The sequence below is a fragment of the Chionomys nivalis genome, chromosome 14, assembly GCF_950005125.1.
Source record: "Chionomys nivalis chromosome 14, mChiNiv1.1, whole genome shotgun sequence".
Lineage (NCBI taxonomy): Eukaryota > Metazoa > Chordata > Mammalia > Rodentia > Cricetidae > Chionomys > Chionomys nivalis.
The window spans coordinates 26,609,080-26,630,012 of NC_080099.1; the positions used below are offsets into that span (position 1 = coordinate 26,609,080).

General features: G+C 40.1%; 1 protein-coding gene across 2 annotated transcripts in view; it reads left to right on the forward strand.

Moving 5' to 3' along the window:
• Positions 1–20,933, forward strand: part of Fbn2 (fibrillin 2) — a 189,094-nt gene that overhangs the window by 45,275 nt on the left and 122,886 nt on the right. For both annotated transcript variants that reach the window (XM_057788534.1, XM_057788535.1), the window contains exons 6-7: positions 8,805–9,002; positions 12,518–12,643. In XM_057788534.1, the coding sequence (XP_057644517.1) occupies positions 8,805–9,002; positions 12,518–12,643 (324 nt within the window). The remainder of the gene's footprint in view (positions 1–8,804; positions 9,003–12,517; positions 12,644–20,933) is intronic.

The window sequence follows — 20,933 nt, forward strand, 5'->3', positions numbered from 1 at the left end:
GAAAGTCCATAGCTGAGCATGATGTAATATTAGCAACCGTGAAACAGCAAGATCTGGGCAGTGGCTCAGAAGTCCTAGACACAGTGGCTCCTGGGTCACAAATCAAAGTACCCAGTGAAGCATTTAGTAAACGAGGCTAATTCATTGACAGAATAAAGACCTTACAGTCTGAAAATATGGCAATGAATAGATGGGCACAAAAACGGTTTTAGCTCAAAGCGTGAGCTATTGATCAAGTGTGGAACAAACTCTGCCGTGATAATCAAAGATGCTGAAAGATAGAGAGTGTGATAGTTGAGAATATGGATTTGGGGGTGAGAACACGGCTCAACCAATAGAGTGCTCACTGTGCAAGCGTGGGGACCTAACTTGGATTGGCAACACCTATATAAAGAAAAAATCTGACACAGAGGCAGGAGTTGAGGAGGCTGAGGCAGAAGGATCCCTGGCTGGCCAATCTACTGGAGTCAGAGTTCCTGGTTCAGCGGGAGACCGTCTCAAAAGGCAGTGTGGAGAACAATTGAGAAAGACACGCAACATTGGTTTCTAGTCTCCATATGCATGCACATATATGAACACGTCCACACAAAATCTTGAAAAAGAAGAAGGGGTTTGATGTGAGATACAATTACTTATTCACAATCTGCATCACTTAGGCCCAACTGTGTGACTTCAGGCAGTTTTGCTTAGCCTGTGTCAGTCTACTGTGACCATCAGCAAAAGAGTTACTTGTGTCACCAAATAGGGCTGGTCACAGATGAAGCAGTGGTGCACGCATGCTCTACAGAGGCTTCATGGTTGGCACACACACGTGTGTTCTTTGTCCTCCGTTCATGTGTCACTGTTTTCCCCTACCCACATGACAATAAAAAGGGAATTGTCGTAGAACTGTTAGGGTCTTTGGACTTTTCATTAGATGGCGTTTGGATGCCGACCAGCAGGTAAGTCCTGAATGTTGCCATGTTTCATTGTGCTCTGAATCTGTATGTCCTCAGGCACACAGCCCCTGCTAGAGCCATTCCCTCAGCACCAAGTGCTCTTCTAATTTCAATTTCTCTGTGGTGTTGGGAGATAACCACAGGAGCACATATAGCTAGAACATTCCAGGATGATGTAAATAAGTGTGTTTTCTAGTTTGGTAGCCACTAACCACCGTGTGGCCTCCGAACACTTGACATGCGGCGAGTGTGACTGAGGAACTGAATGTTGGTTTTATGTCACCCATATTTTAGGCTGCAATTGAGGAAACCACATGTGGCTACTGGCTGCCACTCTCAGCCATGCGCTGTGCGTGCTGGTAAACCACAGTGCAGTGGGACTTTGTAGCTGTTGCCCCTTGATTCTCTAAAATGATCAATTTCGTGTCACAAAGTCTCTCATTGAAAAAAAATCTTATTTATTTATTTATTTATTTATTTATTTATTTATTTATTTATTTTGGTTTTTCGAGACAGGGTTTCTCTGTAGCTTTGGAACCTGTCCTGAGCTCTTGGTGATCAGGCTGGCCTCGAACTCACAGAGATCCACCTGCCTCTGCCTCACGAGTGCTGGGATTAAAAGTGTGCGCCACCACTGCCTGGCTGAAAAAAATTCATCTTTTTTTAAACAGCACAGAAAGTTCTTTTCTTCGGTGACCTTTAGCTCTTTTACCCAAAACTACACAAGGGCTGTGGCAGATTCCAGCTTTACATGCTGTTAAAGACGTGGCATTTCATAGATAGCTCAGGACTCTATTGGTGCCAATCTAAGAACTATGTGATTATAAGCAAAAACTACAATAAATTAATGAATTAAACAGAATAAATGAATAAATAAATTCATTGTGATACACTTTATTAGGATAAATTATTGCTCTCTGAAAAGCAAAGATTATATTTTATTTTTTTTTAAACATTTTTTTAAAATATTTATTTATTATGTGTACAACATTCCTTCCATGTATGCTTGCAGGCCGGAAGAGGGCACCAGATCTCATTACAGATGGCTGTGAGCCACCATGTGGTTGCTGGGAATTGAACTCAGGACCTCAGGAAGAGCAGTCAGTGTTCTTAACCTCTGAGCCATCTCTCCAGCCCTATATTTTATTTTTATAGAACAAAATTGTATATCTACCAATAAGGCAAGAGTTTGTTTTCACTTTTTTCTCCTTAGTTGCTTTGTCTGTTTTTGAAAAACTCTATGTTTCCAGAAGTTGTTTTTTCTTCTTCGTATTACAATGTACCCTTTAATATGAGCCTTATCTCAATTTAATTTTAATTTTTAATCTTATATAATAATCTTAAATCAGCCAATGTTCTGTGTGTGTGTGCGCGCACGCGCGTGTATGTGGCGTGTAACTGCATGTGTGACTTAAAGTGTGTATGGACATGAAACCAGAAATCAAGATTTTATCTTTTAAAAATTGTATTTTGTTTTGATTAAGATATAATTATAATCACTTCCTCCCTTCTCTTTCCTCCTTCCAACTCTTCCAATGTCTTCTACTCCACTATCTCAAATCAATGGCCTTTCTCCTTTGATTGCTAATCTAACACTAACATATACATGAATATATAAAAACTCCCTGCTGAGTCCATTTTTGTTGCTTGTGTGTATGATATCAGAGCTGGCCAAATTTTTACTGGTCATTTACGTCATTAAATAACCATTTATGGGGCTTATTCTTGGGAGAAACTAATTGTCCTTCATTGTTGCCTGTAGTTCTTCTTTAACTAGGGGTGGATTTCTGATACTGACACCTTAGCATGTCTACTGATGTTGTACTTATTCCTGTCTTGTGTAGGTAGCCATATTGTTGCAATATCATGTATGGGTGGCTTCACTCTCATTTCTAGAAGACAAAATCTCGTGGTAGTTTTCTTTGTGTTCTGGCTCGTATGTTCCTAATCCACACACACCACCTTCTGCAGTACTTCCTAGGCTGTAGATGCCAGAGTTGTGTAATAACTGTATCTGTCAGGGCTGGGATTGATCTTTGCATTATGACCAATACTGACTTTCTGCTATCAAGAGAAGCTTCTTTGATGAGTGTTGAGAACAGCAGTTATCTATGGTTCTAATGATAAGCTGGTCTCCTAAAGTGGTCGTAGTAGGTTGTCTGCCAAGATTCATGACTTCACTAACACTGCGTAGTTGGCTAAGTTTCTAGTACCAAGCATGACTTCCTTTATGCTGAAGGGGCTTTAAGTCCAATTAGATAACTGTTGGTTACCACCAAGATGTGAGCGCTACTACTGCTATGCTGGTAATTCTTGTGACTCATAGATGTCATAGCAGGATAAAACTGTGATTGCTCTGCTCCCTTGGCATCCTGCATCATACTTTCTTGCCCTGCGAGACCTAGTTCTCAGGGAGGGGGCTATCACATCAGATGCCCTATGTCTAAAGTGTACAGTGTCGTCAGCAGTAGGGACTTACTTTCTGCCTCTGAGAGACAACCAGGGATAACAGCAGTAGTTTATATTGTTTTGAGGATCATTTGGACCACCCTAACTAACAACTTAAAGAAAATGTCTGTGACCTGGTACTGGCGTTCTTACTAGATAGTCTATGGCTCTTGTAGGGAATATTGTCATCCCAGGTTGCATAATTTCATTGGAAGATTGTGTGTGTGTTTGTGTATGTGTGTGTGTGTGTGCATGTGTGTGTGCATTCATGTGTATATATATACTTACAGGTATTGTGTATAATTGTAGGCACATATAAAATAATGTGATTCCCTCATGCTTTATCAAGCATCCTCAGTGTTGTTTCTTCTTCTTCCCTTCCCTCTATCTGATTTTACCATTTTCGCCCTTCATAGTACCCGCCTGTTTTATTTTTGAAGACATTATCTCTCACTGATTGAACCTGGCACTCACTGATTGGCTATACTGGCAGGCTAACAAGCTCCAGGTTCCTATTGTTTGTGCCCCTGCCTTCACTTGGGTTACAGATCTACAGGGGTTTTTATGTTGAGTGCTGGGGACCAGATGCTCAGGTCCTTGTACTGATACATCAGGCACCTTACCTGCTGAGCCTTCTCCCTAGTCCCTCATCGAACTTTTATTCCCTTCAGGTTTTTTATTGATTAATTTTGTTATTTGGTAATTTCATAAATATATAATGTTTTTGTGATTATTCTCCCCTTTCCAGCCTTTCTTATCACTCTCATCTCATCTCTCTCCTATGCCTCTCAAAATGAACCCCTCTGCTACAAGGCTTTTGGTTTGGTTTTGTGACCCATTTATTTTAACCAGAGCCATCTGTGTAACAGTTGGTTTGAAACTACCTGAGATTGATGGGGGAGGGGGGTTATCAGTGAGTGCATGAGTGAAGGCAGTTATATGCACTGCCCCTCACTAAAACTCTAGTTCAGCAGTAAGGGTTAGGGCTTCCTGAGTCCCTCCCCAACCCATGCCGTAATGTTACTGGCACGACCTTGTATGGACCCAGTGCAAACATCTGCAGCTTTGTGTCTTTGCTAGAAGATGTTGTTTCATAGATTTTGCTTTGTTTTCTAACTCTAGCATTCTTTCTGCCATGCCCCCTATTGGGCAGTGCTCCCTGAGCCTTAGTGAGGACTGAATAGATTGCTTTGTTATGGTGGAGTATTCACCATCACTTACAATGAGGACCTTGTGCAGCCATGAATCTCTGCTCATCGCTGTTCACTAGCAAGGGAAGTGTGTCTAAATACACCTGAAAGTGGCATTTGTCTGGGGGTAAGCATACATGTTTACAGGGCAGCCTGATGCTTTATCAAGCTAGATAAACAGCAGTATTCACTTCTCTCTTAATGCCTATGACTCCCTTGCCAAGGGGTTTTGTCCAGGTCTCTAGTTCAAGGTCTGTCTTTCCTTCTGTGGAGTGGGTCCCGAATCCAATCAGAAAGCAAATTGTTAACCTCATAACCATAGCACCCCTTAGGATATACCTTACTTATTTAGTTGATTGACCTAGTAAGATCGTAATATTCACAGAAAAGTAAGGCTATTGGTTTCGCATCTCCCTAACTGGCCTGCATAGCATCCTCTGGCACCATGAAAGCTAGTTGGGCGGGAGGAAGTTTCCAGTTCAATCCTAGTCATTTTCTCCATATCACACATCCAAGATCTATAGTGTCTTCAGTACTAGGTCTTCTCATCTACCTCTGGTGGGTACCCCCCCCCCAAAAAAATAGCAAGAGCGTGTATTGTTTTAAAGTTCTTGGAACTTCTTCATCAGCAGCTCAGAGGTATCTCACCTTTGGCATTGGGTTCAATAATGCACAACCTCTGAGAACAGCTTTTTCTGGCTATGCAAGGAGGCTCCTGTCAAATTCCTTTTTAAAGAATATAAATGATTTTCTAAAATACAGTAATGAGATACTAGGCATCTATAAGGCTCTTTCATATCCACTTTGTCTTGGTTAATCTTTCCCCTTCTCTCCTCTGTCACGATACATGCTTACATTTCAGTATCCTAGCCATTTTGCACCATGTGCTAGATACAGTGCTTGGTTTCACTCATCTAAGAATAACTCTCATATGCAGATTTGGGGCCTCAGACTCAATTTAGCCTATGATGTCATTTATCTGCATGGGTTGTCCTGAAAATGCAGATTTGTAGTGACAGGGCTTGGAGAGCAATTGCCTAGGACTGGGCTGGTAACAGACGTAAGGAATGTTGGAGAAGTAGCAAAAATGTTCCCGAACTGAATTTCAATAAATGTGCCGCAATCTTCTCATTGTGGGTTTCAGACAGATGGATTCACAACTTGTAAGATATACCTAATTAAGTTGTTTGTGGATAAACGAAATGCAAGGAGTTGCCAGATTTTTTTTTATGAGCGTGCTAATCGTCCTGATGTTTAAAAGCATGAAACGAAGAGCCAGGATGGTTCGGCAGTTAACGATGCTTGCAACCCCAAGGTGAAAGCCTGAGTGTGATCTCTGGAGCATCAGATAAAGTGGAGAGCAGACAGCTGACTCCACCAAGTTTTCCTCTCACATCCACGTGTGAACCATGGCACACGCACCTCCCCCCTCACATATCATGCAATTGAACACAAGCAATGAAGAACAAAAAAAGATAATGAGTTTAAAAACAAAATCAATAAACGAAATGGTCTAAAACAAGTTCTCAGCCACTCACGTTTCACTTAGATATTAGAAAATAAAAATAACAATATTTGTGTTCCCAGGTTAATTTAAAAAAAATAAAATTATTGGTCATAACCCAACGAAGTTACTAGTTTCCCATCCATTGGCTCCAACATACCAAGTTGATGAAACATTCCTATGCTTTGCTCCCATTCTGACTCCTCATGCTTAGTGGTGTGGACAATAATATTTTGTTAATGGTGAAACTTTCATAAAGAAAATACATGATCAACAAGCAATCGACTAAGGCATGTATCAGATTCTTGCTCATAGCCAAGGTACAAGTTGAATTTAGGGACAGAATACTTTAATCTGACTAGGAATTGAAATTCCTTTTAAGTATGCACTATTGTTCATGTGTTGCCTAATGACAGTTGCTGCATGCCTAGCTAAGAATGCACATTTAAACTTTAAAGCTATTTAAGTGAGAAAGCAAAGTGTTATTGCAATAAGCTCCTGCGGATTTGATGCAGAGCAAAGTGTAAGAGATAGGAGGAAGGCGTAGGCAGTCTGTTGTTGAAAGGGAGTCCAAGGTTGCCTGCATCTGTTCCGCCAGAAAGGTCATTGGCGAAGATACACAGCTGCTTGTGTCCACTGAGAATATGCCAAGAGGCCAGCCTTTTCAGCAGGTGCTGTGGGGAGATGAAGGAATGACTCTCCTGGCCAGTTGGTTTGCTTGAGGATGGGTTAGAGGAAGGTCCCACAGGCCTTTTCCCTGGGAATCTGAAAACCTAAAGTATTTGAAGATAAGAATTTATACATCCTTAAGGAGTCATAATCTTAACATCTTTTGGTAAGAAATAGAGTTTTCCTGTATGTTCATAACTTAATATAATTGAAAACTGCAAACCCAATATTTAAAATGGCAAAATATGGGTTTTATGAAGATTTTAAAAAGTTATGACCTGGAAAATACTTATTCCTAAGTTTGGTATATCTTTCCATATACATAAAAGACTTTTCTTCAAGAATTCAGCTTGCAGCCAATACATCTGCTGTTCTTATGAGGGAATTAAAATAAGCTATTTTTGTGGAAGTTAAGCTGAGAACATTAAGCCAGCTTGTGCCAAAATACTCATTCTAGATTGTGTTTCATTACAATGAATTTACTTATCTTTATGCTAGCTTTCTAAGTACACTGAACTTTTAAAATACCCATTTATTTTGTACAAGGAAGCCTCCTTTTTCATTAAACACGGTTTTATGTGGTTTTACGTTTTGTTTGACCATGCACAACCTTTATATGCTGTAACACATCCTACATGCCATTGTGAATGTCAGATTGTTATCCAAGTTTGGCATTCACAATTGCAGGTTTGTATAAGACTCAATACAACTAGTCTTTGCAGTGAAAGCCTGGGAGATGTCTTTCATTCCCAAAGGGTGGTCAACGATGAGCTACAGTCTTTCTGGAGAGAAACCTCTTTTGTATGTGTTCTGACTTTCAAGGATAATGGGAACCATTACACCAATCGGTCATTAGGAAACTAATTTTTCTTTCATTTCTTACGTCTTGCAAATCCATAACAGTAACACTCAATGGCTTTCTTATTGGTGGTTCAGTTCTGCCTACAAGAATGTTTACTGGTTCCCCCAGATTGTTTATTGAAGTCAATTTTCAGCATGAGGAAAGTAGACTAGAAATACTCAGAGCCAGCCTTTGAGTCTCCTACAGTATGATTCAGCCTTCAAGCGTTGAGATGTATGTGGATCCCTTGAAAATTTTGTTAAATAAACTGAATCTGAGTCAGTGGGCCTAGGGGTGGGGTCGAAAGTGACATGAAGATTGCTGGATCCCAGCTATTGACCTTACACTTTGAGGTGTAAGAGACCTGACCTCATAGGAAGGTCATAGGAGTGCCTGTACATCATGCACCCGTCACACATTTACTCAGACTTTGGCCATCATCTATAGCAGCAGAGGATAACGGTTATCTAATAGAGAACAAAGAACACAACACTGCCTAGCCTGTAGAGAATTCTTGACATTTCTAAGCTAACCATAAAGCTATAGACTGATACAGAGATAGATGTCAGCTTATTAGATCTAACTATTTATGCATTGTTTAGACTACCCAAATATGTTTTTGATATGCAAAACACATTTTCATCAGGTCACTTTGGCTTTCTAAACTCTTGACTACTTAGTCTGAAAAGAGAGTGGGTAAGGAGGATTAATCCTTAACAGCAATGCCTTCAGAACCCAGGTGGGACTTTTGAATGCACACTAAGGTTGGGATTAATGTAGGAGGGTCCTAAGAGGACAAACACTTTATCCTATCATGCAATGTAACATGTTGAACTTAGCACAGCCAGAACTTCCACGTTTTCTTTTTTTAAAAAAAAAAAAAAAAAGCCTGAAATACAAGTTTCTTGTAAAATTTCCCGTTTTTACAATGTTCACTACCAATTGAAATTCTTTAAAGTCATCCAAGCCAAGAAAGCACATCTGGGTGATCTGGGTGCCATGAGATATCGGCTGGCAATGCCCAGTGCAGAATCCACTGCGGTCTCCGAATATACATCTCATGACTGGAAGTTATAAATTTTCAAAATGAAGCTCACTGTCCTTCTGTCCTTGGATGGCTCAGAAGGAAGTTTCTGGTTTCTGCCTCTGGCAATAGGGTCTAAGACTAGTCCATGATCCTTAACGCTACCTTTCCTTCTCCTCTCTAATTCCAGATTACAGGACAGGCCCATGTTTCACACAAGTCAATAATCAGATGTGCCAGGGGCAGCTGACAGGCATCGTCTGCACGAAGACACTATGCTGTGCCACCATTGGACGAGCCTGGGGTCATCCCTGTGAGATGTGTCCAGCCCAGCCTCAACCCTGTCGCCGGGGCTTTATCCCCAATATCCGCACTGGAGCATGTCAGGGTGAGTCTGCTGTGTTTACCATGCCAAGTGCCACCTCTTTGACTGGAGTCAGCAAACTTGAAACTGTTCATGGGAACATTGAAAACAGTACCCACTGCTGTAAACAAAGACTGCTTCTTCGTTTCCCGGTTGCCCTGACCTGAATAATTACACAGGAACTATATTAATTACAACACTGTTTTTTTGTTGTTCTTGTTGTTTTTGTTTGTTTGTTTGTTTTTTGATTTTTCGAGACAGGGCTTCTCCGTAGCTTTTGGTCCTGTCCTGGAACTAGCTCTTGTAGACCAGGCTGGCCTCGAGCTCACAGAGATCCACCTGCCTCTGCCTCCCAAGTGCTGGGATTAAAGGCGTGCGCCACCACCGCCCGGCTAATTACAACACTGTTTGATCAATGACTCAGGCATATTTCTAGCTAGCTCTTACACCTTAAATTAACCCATTTCTATTAATATTTGTATTGCCATGTGGCTGTGGTACTATGTCATTTTCTACATGTCTTGTTTCCTCTCCAGCAGACTTGCCTTTCTCTCTCTTCTTCGGCAGCTACATGGCATCTGCCTGACTCTACCTTCTTTCTCCCTGAATTCTGTTTAGTTTTTCTGCCTACCTATATTCTGCCCTGCCACAGGCCAAAGCAGGTTCTTTGTTAACCAATAGTAATAAAACATTCATACCATACAGAGAGGAATCCCACATCATGTTGCCATGGTGGATCTGCTCAGAACGATGACAGATATAGTTTATATTTTAGTCACCTAGTGGAACGTTTCAGTTCTTAACATTAATGGAGAAAAATAAGATGACAAATAAAGAAACTTTTAAAAAACTAACTCCTAAAATATGTAATGCAATGAGAGGGCAAACTGCTCTATGTCCGTATTCTGACGGCACAATTCTTTCCACACCCATAGTGCACTACATATACACTTTATTGTCTGAGAGAAACTGATTTCTTCTCTCTCCTGATCATCCGTGATGTCTTTCTCTCCAGGTAATCTCCAGGGCCTCCCATGCCTCTTAAATGGCACTGTACATATATCAAGGACAGATCTGAGCCAGGTGATGGTGGCGCACGCCTTTAATCCCAGCACTTGGGAGGCAGAGGCAGGCGGATCTCTGTGAGTTTGAGACCAGCCTGGTCTACAGAGCTAGTTCCAGGATAGGCTCCAAAGCCACAGAGAAACTCTGTCTCGAAAAACCAAAAAGAAAAAAAAAAAGACAGATCTGAGGTCTGAGGCTCCATGACCACAGAGTCCAACCTCCAGCCTAAGTACCTAGACTGTGTAATGCGATTTCTAATTGGTTTTAATAATAAAAAACTGGAGTCTGATATTCAGGGGTAAAGACTGAAAGATCAGAGAAGCAGAGCAGCCACTAGTTCTTACCTATAGGAAATCCTCAGACCGAATGGGGTATCCTGTCTCTACAAGTCCTCAGACTGAATGTCTTCTCTGCTAAACCTCAGACTGAATCCTGAGCTCCTGTGTCCTCCCACCTAATATTTCTTACTCCCCTTCCAGCCATATCATTTCCTGTCTCCACTTCCCTAGTGCTGGGATTAATGGTGTGAGCAAGCACCACTTGACTTTGTTTCTCTTTTAGACTTATTCAATCTTTTGTAACCCGGGGTGGCATTGAACTCACAGAGATTGTCTGCCTCTGTCTCCCAAGTGCTGGGATTAAAGGTGTGCACCACCACTATCTTGCCTCTATGGCTAAGCAGTGTGGCTAGCTCCATACTCCGATCTTCAGGCAAACTTTATTTGCTAAAGCTCAAACAAAATGTCACCCAGAAATGGTCCTGTATTTACTAGTTAGCGTCACCCATTTTTAGCCAACAGAGCTCTTGACATTCACTGACTGCTTCTCTATTGTGTTAACTATAGTTTTTGTTTTGTTTTGTTTTTCACATACAACTTTTGTCAGATCAGTGAAATCATATTGCATTCCTGATTTATCGAGGCTTTTAAAATCATGAATTGGAGTTGAAGTCTGATATTTATTTTCTAAATCTATAGGTTCGTGATGGCTTTTCTTCTTTAATTCGTCAATGTGAAGAACTATATTGATTAATATTTCCCTCTGCTTTTAAGAAAACCTTTAAATTCCTGGAATAAACATCTTCTGGTCCTGCTACACAATTTTGTCCTAAGTTTGACTCATAATTTTGTGTGCCTGTCCCAGGAGGAGATTATCCAATTCTGTTCTTTTTATTCATGTTTCCTTTGGTACTGTCTTGGTGTCCTTTGTTGTCAGACAGATATCTTCTTAGTCACATCGACAGGACAGCGTCACATCTTTGCCTGTGAGAGTTTGGATGAAATTTCTGTCATTTTTCCCTTAAATCTTTGTTAGGCTTCAGCGGCATGTCCACTGAGGCATGAGGTGTTCTCTGTGTTAAACTGTGAATGAGACTGCCTTAATGGATATGCTTTATTCTTAATGTCTGTTTGTTCTTGACTGAGCCTTGGCATTTGTACCTTTCAACAGACTTGTATATTTCACCTTAATTATTGAATTTCTGCCATCCATTCTTTAGATCTTTTTTTATCTTTGTAGTCTCTGTGGTGATATGTTCATTCTCATTACTTGTATTAGAAAATAAGGTTTTTTTTCTTATATCTGTAATGAATACTGACATGATACATCAATTTTATTCATATTCCCAGGAACCCTGAATTTATAGTAGTTATCTATATGTCTTTTGTTTTATATTTTGTCATGTTCTCTTGAATTTATTCACTTCACATTTAATGAATGCTTTTAAAATGTGTGGATATAAAAAGTTAGATCATTGGGCATAGAACGTCACTCTTTTTTGCAATATAGACATTTTGCTGCTCAGCATTCGCCTCTGGCTACCAGGTTAGCAGTAGCTCACAAGCCTTATATGGTATATTTTCATTGTCTAATTAAAAACATGTTCAGTTTTGCCTTGTGATTTCTGTTTGGATTCATGCATTATTACAGAATATATTGTTACATTTCAATATCTGAGCTTTGTCCTAGATCTTTCTCATTTCTGCTTTTAGTTTAACCTCTGTGCTTACTTAACCTACTTTCTATGCTTTGTATGGTGTACACACACACACACGACCTGTCCAGGGCTTTTGCCCTGTGTTCATGGCAGAGAGATCTCGTGCGTTTGAATCCTCAAGGTTCATAGTCACTGAGCTCGATGAGGAAGCCCGTTGGAAGCACTCATTTTATCATTCGCTGGGAAACTGAGGAGACAATGACAAACTCCATGCCAGACCTAGGCATACACACAGTAAGCATTCTTTGACATAACAAAATCAGTAGATTGTCCACAGCACAGACCAGCGCAGATGGATCTCCAGAAGACCTGTGTGACATGTATGGTACCTTCTACATAAGTTAAATAACAACCATGCAGAGAGGGTCTGCTTCCATCAGCTTGTTGTCTTAGAACATTTTCCCCGGACATAAAGGAAAAATACTGATCTAGTCTGGGAATCAATTTCGTTTATGTTTAAAATGTTTTCTTCTTGCAGACGTTGACGAATGCCAGGCGATTCCGGGATTGTGCCAGGGAGGAAACTGTATCAACACCGTGGGGTCTTTCGAGTGCAGATGCCCTGCTGGCCACAGGCAGAGTGAGACAACTCAGAAGTGCGAAGGTGAGATTGCGGAGGGTACCAGCCCGGCTGCTGATCCTGAAGCCAGGGAAAACTCTGCGTTTGGAACTTCTCAAACTAACGACAGTAATCCTGATTCTTTATCTTAATATGGAGGTGTGCGTGTAGCGCATAGATTTGGTTTTAGGAGCATATCCTATAGCCTTGAGGTGAACATTCTTATCTGGCTGATCTCACTGCCTCTGAGGTAGTAAGAGTGAGTGCCGTCTAACATTTTATAATTTCTTTCATAAGGTAAGGTTTCATTTCATCTGTGAGTTCGTTTCAAGTAAATTTACTGTTTTAATTTATATGTGATAAAGTCTCCATCATTATAAAACTTAAGAAATGTCTAAACGCATGTAGCTCCAAAGATCATGTATATTTTTAGAATGCTTTTAGCAGGACTGAAACTTCTCCGTCATTACTTTACTTTAATCAATTTATGTCATCACAGGTAAATTTTTAGTGCATATGTCCATGTATGTGTGTGTGTCTGTGTGTGTACATGCTCACATGTGCGTTACCTAGTGTGTGTGTGTGTGTGTGTGTGTGTGTGTGTGCATGATCCTGTGTGTGAGGACAATGTTTCTGTGTGTGAGGAGAGGCGTACACATAATTTGGTGTGCATATGCCATGGTTTGCATAAGGAAGTTAGAGGACAGCATCAGGTGCCTATCCTCCTCTTCCATCTGATTCAAGACAGGGCTCTTGGATTCTCCTCATTCTGCCTTTTGTCTCACTATGAGAGCACTGGAGTTACATAAATGCTACCACAGCAACCTTTAAATTAATTCTACAGATCTGAACTTAAAGCCTCATGCTTATACTCCAAGTCACCATCTAGCCCAAAGGTACTTTCTAAAGACAGTAACATATAATTATTCTAGCTAGTTGTAGAAAAGGATCCCTGTTTATTCTAGTTAAGGTTTTTCCTTTTATAGAAGGCAATAGCTGGATAACTTTATGTTGACCAGTTATAAAGAAGCACACCCATCTACACAGAAAAGAAGATGGGAAAGTGGAAAGTGAGTCCTTCATTGTACACAGCAAATGGGAATCTGAGTGCCATTGGGAAAGAGGAGATAGCATATGGACATCGAGGCTACTGTTTCACTCCTTGCTACACAATTTTGTGTTAGAATCATTTTCTGTTTTCCATGTTCTTCTATTTAGTTATAATCCGTCAGCACTTGTCTTCAAAGTCTTACACATTTAACAGCGTTGCCAGCTAATTTCTTGATCCTCACAACAGCAAAGTGAGGAGAATGCCGTTGATTATTTTAAGGACCACATAAAATTTCTCCGCCACTCTTTCTAATAATATTCAAGTATTTGCACTACTTCAATATGATATTGATCATCAGTGTGCTTGAAATGCAAAGGTTAAAAAACGCTTGGAAAATATGGGAAATTATCCGAATTAGCTCAAGAAATAGAGCAAACATTAAATGGTCTACCGGAAGGGTGCTGCTATTTCAATTTTCCATCCCAGGTCTTTGGAGGAGTTTGTCTTATTGCTCACTCCAGACTTTATCCAAGAGTGAGGGAAGAAAAGCCAGTCTTTGATTATAGGTGAGAAGGCGCAGCCACTGGCTGATTCTAGTGGTTGTGACATTTCCGTTCCACATCAAACAATGACTTTCTTTTTAGTTGAATGTGGAAGAAGTCTTTTCTCCATCATGCTTCATCAAAAGAGCATGCAGAGCCAAGGCAGAGCTCAGGGGAAGACAGGGCCACTCTTTATTCCCCCTCGCCAAGTTCTCTGGGAATGGGAGTGAGAGCTATACCATAGGCACCACCCAGGGCCCCGAAGCCAGTCATGGCTTGGCTTACATTCTGTCTAGGCAGCCAACTCCATTTAAACATTGCCCAGAAAGAATTATATGATTTAGTATTTGTGATTTGTGGAAATGGAGGAATTGGAACAAGGGTTGATTAGGAATTGAAACCTGAAAGTTTTGTGAAAGCGCCGCTTGTTAGAAGGCATATGTATTTAGAGATGTCTTAAAATTCTCCATTATCAGTTTTCTTTGGGTAATACTGTTCCTGTGTATAAAAGAGCAAACAGTCCTTACATAGAATTATTTAATTCAATTGATATCAAAGTGTACCTTGGAATACCAGAGCTTTGGCTACTATATACAATATCTGGTTTTGAATTATATTCACATATAGTTTAATATTGTGTTGTCATAAGTTCAAATTGATGGATGTTCTAACTAAAAATATTGCCACAGCAGTTACTTTTTATTATCAGAACCTAGGTATTTATATTTCAGTGTTAAAAATGTAAAATGGAATACTGGCAGATTTATTTTTAAATTATGCCCTTCCTGGTTTAACTATATGAAATTCCATGCTTTCGTTCTTGTAAAAGAAACCTTTGAATGTCTAAGTTCCTCTGTCTGCCCCAGACTAAAAGGGCACAGCATTGTGAGTGTGAGCATTTGGGGGAATTGTGATGTCATCGCACTTCGTGTTTGTCTGTTGACCCTTTCTCTCCAACGCTTGAATGCGATCCCTGAGGACAGAAGCTCTTCCTTCTTTACTACTACACCCAGACCCGAGAGCAATTTCTGATAGATGTGGCAGTCTCCTTACCAATAGATGCTGACCAGCAGGAGCCGAAGTTTTTTAAATGGTGATCTGTTGACCTGAGTTCATGTCCAAAAAGTAGGCCAACTGTGTGACCAGGATAAAACTGTATTTGGAAAGAGGAAATTTGCCACAAAAAAAAAAAAAAAAAAATTCTTTCCTTGGGCCAGCTTTCATTTTCCTTTAAAAAAATGTTTATTCCTTTATTTATTTATTCTTTAATGGATTGATTGATTGATTGATTGATTGATTGATTGATTGATTTGGAGACTGGGACTCACCATATAGCCCTGGATACCTGGAACTCACTATACAGTCCAGATGGCCTTAAACTTGTACCAATCTTCCTGCCTCTGGAAGGAAGTGTGTCTTCAGAATCCGGGGTTATTGGAGAGTAACACAATGCCGACCATCATTTTTTTTTATTTCATTTTCATTGTATTTCCACCACTGGGAAACCAAGATAAACTTTAACTGTGGTGTGTGGCCTTTATCTTCTGTGTCATTGTCCCTTTATGTTGACCTGGCATTCTGAGGTGAGGGAAACTGATGCCTGCTCATGGATTAGAACATCCTCCTTCACTATCGTGGGAGCCTGAGCACGAATGGCTTATGTTCTGATTTAGGGTGAGGACAGACTACATCTCCTTAATGTTTGAAGCCTGAGCCTTGCTGCCATCATGGAAGCTGTGGTGTTTAATATAGGTGATCTGGGATGTTTCTGCTATGTGACTGGTGTCCCCTCTCATGCTCAGTATGGTCTACTGCTCAAGACCTTCATCTCAGCCCACATCTGGAATAAGTACACCTCCATATTTGTCCATGTGTGTGGAAAGAAAACCATTTCTCTCTTCTCTTTGGTTAGGGTCGCAGTTCCATAAACTTCCTGATGATAGCTACTGTAGCCTTGCTTATTTTCAAATTCTGTCAGACAGCAGACAAATGACTCTTCAGTGGAGTAAATGATCCCTTCGCATCCCAAGAGGTGGTTGGTCCGGCCACTTATCCCACTCAGACATTCATGAATATAAATATCCTGGTAGCTTAAATGAAGAGGAGACACTAAGGTCTGTGTAGTGCTGACACACCACTGAGACTGCGCTGCTTGCTTCTTTCCGCAAACATGCTATGTTGGTTTGTTTTGCCCTGCACATGGCTAGAGACCAGTGGGTACCAGATGTCCTCCCCTAATCCCCACCGTACCTTCTGTAACATTCCCGAGCCTTTTGTTCTGTCTTGGCGTGTTGTGCCGGCGAGAAAGCTGCATCACAGTCTTTCTTTCCTTGTGTGTCGGTTGCTTATTTAAATTTATCCCAGAGTCTTTGGCCTTGGTATATTTATTTATACAGCATCTTGTCCCTTGGAGTCTGAGACAGCAAACGCATTTATTTGTGCTTGGGACGTTCCCAGAATGCGTTGGCATGGTGTCCTTTGCTGCTGTTGCAACTCTGCTTCGCTAAGCCTGGGAAGATAAATTCCCTGTAGTAGGATGAAAATTATTTGCTTTTACTCAGATTTCCAAGAGTAAATTAATTTAAAAAAATAAATGCATCAGCTGTTTCTTAGAGTGAAGCCTATATATGAATTGGATAATGAGGGAAGACAGTGGTTAGCAATGGAAGCTGATGAAGCCCTGCAGGTCACCAATAAAAAATAAAATGGTGAAAACCAACATTACTTAAATCCCGCAGAAAGCTTAGAACTTTGAGGTTGAAACAGATCTATTCCCTCTGTTGAATATAGAAGTTGAGACTGCCATATCTAAACCTATTTCCTGACCCCATAATAAAACATACTTAATCTCTCTGTCACAAATCTCACTGCGTTTTAGGTTGCTTTGTTATTTTTCTCATGCCTGGGTCTGCCAGCAGACTCCATGTAGCAATAATAATGGCTAATGTTCACTATGTACTTACTATAACCTCTGGCAATACTGGGGCAGTAAGATAACCCAATTTATGCTGGCTGTTTTACTGAATCATCACAACAGAGCGGGAGGGTGGCCTACTAACACTAATTTACTTCTCCACTGAAAACATCAAAGCACAAAAGGCCTAGGAACTCTCTCCAGGTAATGTGATGAAAATGTGGCAATACTGAGATCCAGCCTGTTCTTGGTCAGGGCTGTCAATCAGACAGGTGGGCGACGGGAGGTACAGCCCAGAGAGGCACAGTCCACTGAACAGTAGCCGAGGAATTCAGCCTTTTCTTAGTTTGTGTATTGTGGTATGTCTCTGAAATATCTAAGTAGGTTCAGAATTAGATGCCGCTTTGTGGTCCACTCACTGGCTGTGGAGTCAGTAAACTTCATGAATGGAAAAGATGCCAGCTCTGCCTGATGTAATGAAGATAGGAAACATGGAAATTAATCCTTTATTCTTCTCTTCAACCCGCCTGTTCACAAGGAGCTTTCCCATGTTGTTGACGACAACAGTTGCATGTAACCAGGAGCTCTGTGGCTCCAGATGAGTTTCCATCCCCGTTTTCTACTTGGACTGGGCATTTGAAGCATCCCCACATGGCCAGTGTATGTGTGCTTTTCGGGAGACTGGCCCACAGGTCTGCTTCTTTAGGGAGCTTACCTCCCACTGAAATGCCTTCTGCTGCCTCTCTGTATGATTCAGCTAGTGGGTTTTCTGACACAGAAATTAAAATATCGTTTATTCTGTGCCACTTCATTGAACTAATCCACTTACCAAGACTATGAACATCAGTAGGCCTAGGAAAGCAAGAGTCTGGGCCAAGGGAGTAGAATAATTATAACAATTAATTCCCTTCTTCACGGGAGGGGTCCAGAGCACCACCCTAGAGAAATAGTTCTTAAAAAAAAAATGTGTTCAACCATTTCTTTGGAAAGATAAGATGAAAATTTAAAAGTCAAGAATTAAGGAGTGTGATAACAATGCCTTTAATCCCAGCACTAGGAAGGCATATAGAACTTTAGACTAAAGCATAATTTTAAAAGATATAAATTATTTAATATAGTGTTTGTGTTGTTAGCTTTTTGGTCTGAGAAACAGAATCTTAAGAAAAAAAAAAACAACTAGGCAGTGTCTCTGAAGGATTCTCCTCAAAGAAATCCTTCTTTGACTGAGAACCTGTAAAGCCCCCAAGAGAGTTTTTTTTTTTTCCCACATCTTTGGCTTCTTTATCTCCCATCTAAGGTGACATATACAGTGATGGGCTGTAAAGACTGAGTGAGAGGAAAGAAGTGGGCTTCAGGAGAGATCTGGAAGATGGTGGAGTCACACACCACCCAACACACTGACCAACAGGTGACTTGCCCAGTTACTTTCTCCTTGACTGTCAGGGGCTGAGCATGCAGATAGCCTGGCCCATAGACATTCAACAAGGAAAGTCCAGTAAAACAAAAGAAATACATATCATGTAGTCAATCAGGGAGGTGATCAACTGTGCAGCAAATGATGTTGAGATAATTGGATATTAAATTTGAAAAATGTTAAGTTGGAATGCCACATGTCATGTAGTTCTAGGCCCAAGAAGACATAACTCCAACATTTTGTCAACCCTAGCTCTGTAGTGGAATAGATGGGTAAATTCCAGACTATAAAATAGAATAAATTTCATGCTAATAAAAGAGAAAAGCTCCACAAACGTGAAAAAAAGACACATGAAAAAGTGAAAAATGCTGTTCTTTGTACAGATAAAGACAAATTTTTTCAAAATATCTAAAGAAATTCTGTGAATCAATAAGAACATTTCTATACAAAGAAGAGCAAAGACCTGATTTCACTTGACAAAGAGTTATTTGACTGCTATTTTAAACATGTTTTTCCTTCATAGAATAAAAATATGTAAACCAATACAGGGATAACTTTTTAACCAATAATCTATGACAAAATAAAATTCTAATGAAAACTGTTTCACTAAAGATGTTAGGCCATAAATATAACCATAAATTCCTGACAAAAATATCAGGAATATTTTGACTACCAAAATACAAATGTCCTTGTCATTTGATCTATTAACTTTAATCCTAAAATGTTATCCTATCTATATTCATCTTTAAAAATATAGACATAAAGTTATGTTTTCTATATTGGCAAAATATAATAAACTATATCTACAGTAGTAGACTTAAAGAACAAAATAGGAAATGATGACCTTTGAAAAATTGTGGTTGCCTCATATGTTTATGTAAGTATATTAAAGATATATTTTCCATTATAAAAGCAAGTTGTAAAACATTTACATACAAAAGATAAAATGTATTGTGTTAAAGGCTAGACTAAACTGAGACTTTCCATTAAGTCTTGGTTATAGGAACATAATTCCTTCTCTAAAACCAGGAATATGCTTGGTAGAGTCAGTAATGTCCTGAGGCCAGACCTAGGGGAAACTGTGGCTTGTGATCCTGAGAACCCTACTCTTCCCACCATCTGGGGGCTATGGTTATTAGTCCCCAAGATGCTGTGTGCTTGGTCTCAGATGCCCTTGAGATATCCTGTGTTCTCCTTGTGCAACATTGCTTGATTAGTTCCCTGCTGAACTGATTCCATCCCATCGTATGATGGCTTTTTATTGACTCTGTCCTATTTTTTTTCACAAAAAAAGAATAGTATATGAGATGCTGTTCTTAATAAATTTGCTTGACATGAGGCGTAGGTTATACAAGACCCCTGTACCCTAGCTTTCCTGTTTTCTCATATTCTAACCATAATCCTAAAGAAAGACCTACTGGCACAGGTCAGTTTTATGTGTGTATGAATTTGCTTATTTCTGCAGACTATCAGTGGAAGGACCTGAGGGAATTCTCATTCAGTATTTTAAAACATAAAAATTGGATGATTTAGAAAAAGAATGGGAAGGCAACTTTTCATTTAGTGCACCAGCTGATGGTTTTGTTCTGTTTTGTTCTTTTTTGAAACATCTAAGAAAAGTAATTATCTATTTAAAAATAGGAGTTGATGCACGATTAATAAAAACTCAGAGAGAGAAATTGGGGTTCAACTTGAAGGTCAGAAAAGCAAAACAGTCAGCCACTGACTCTTGCCTCTACCTCAGTCTAAAATAGCTATCCTGCCTCCAAGAATCTCAGAATGAGACTGTGTGTGAGAGCTGTCTCCTCCCATTTCATAATCCTCTCTAGAGCTGGGATTAAAGGTGTGCATCGCTGGGATTAAAGGCATTCACTGCCTGATTGCTATGGCAACTAGTGTGTCTATTGGGATTAAAGGTGTGTATTACCACTGACTGGTCTGTAAGGCTGTCCAAGGGGGCTATTTTACTCTTTGATCTTCAGTCAAGCTTTATTTATTAAAATACAAATGAATTGCCACTACAAGGGATAATTATTTGTACTCAGAAAAATTGATAGTAAAATTTCTATGGCCTAAAAATTCTTTTTATGATATATTTATATTGGACTGAAATTTAGAGAAAATTCATTTGGAAAATGGTGAAGTAAATCAAAACTGGAAATTAGGAGCACCTGTTCTCTTATAAACCATCTAGGAATGGCAACTAGCAAGCTGACCTTTAGATGCCCCCCATTTCATAAACAGAAATACCACCTCCAAGAAGGAGAGACTAGTGGGGTGGGGTGGTGGTGACAGGGACTCCAGAGGGACAGCAGAGCAGCAGCCCCGAGCTAATCTGGCTAAGGGGGAGACTACGTCTATAACCCTACTGCTGGGAGGTCAAGAAAGGGGGGTCCCTGGAGCAATCTGGCAAG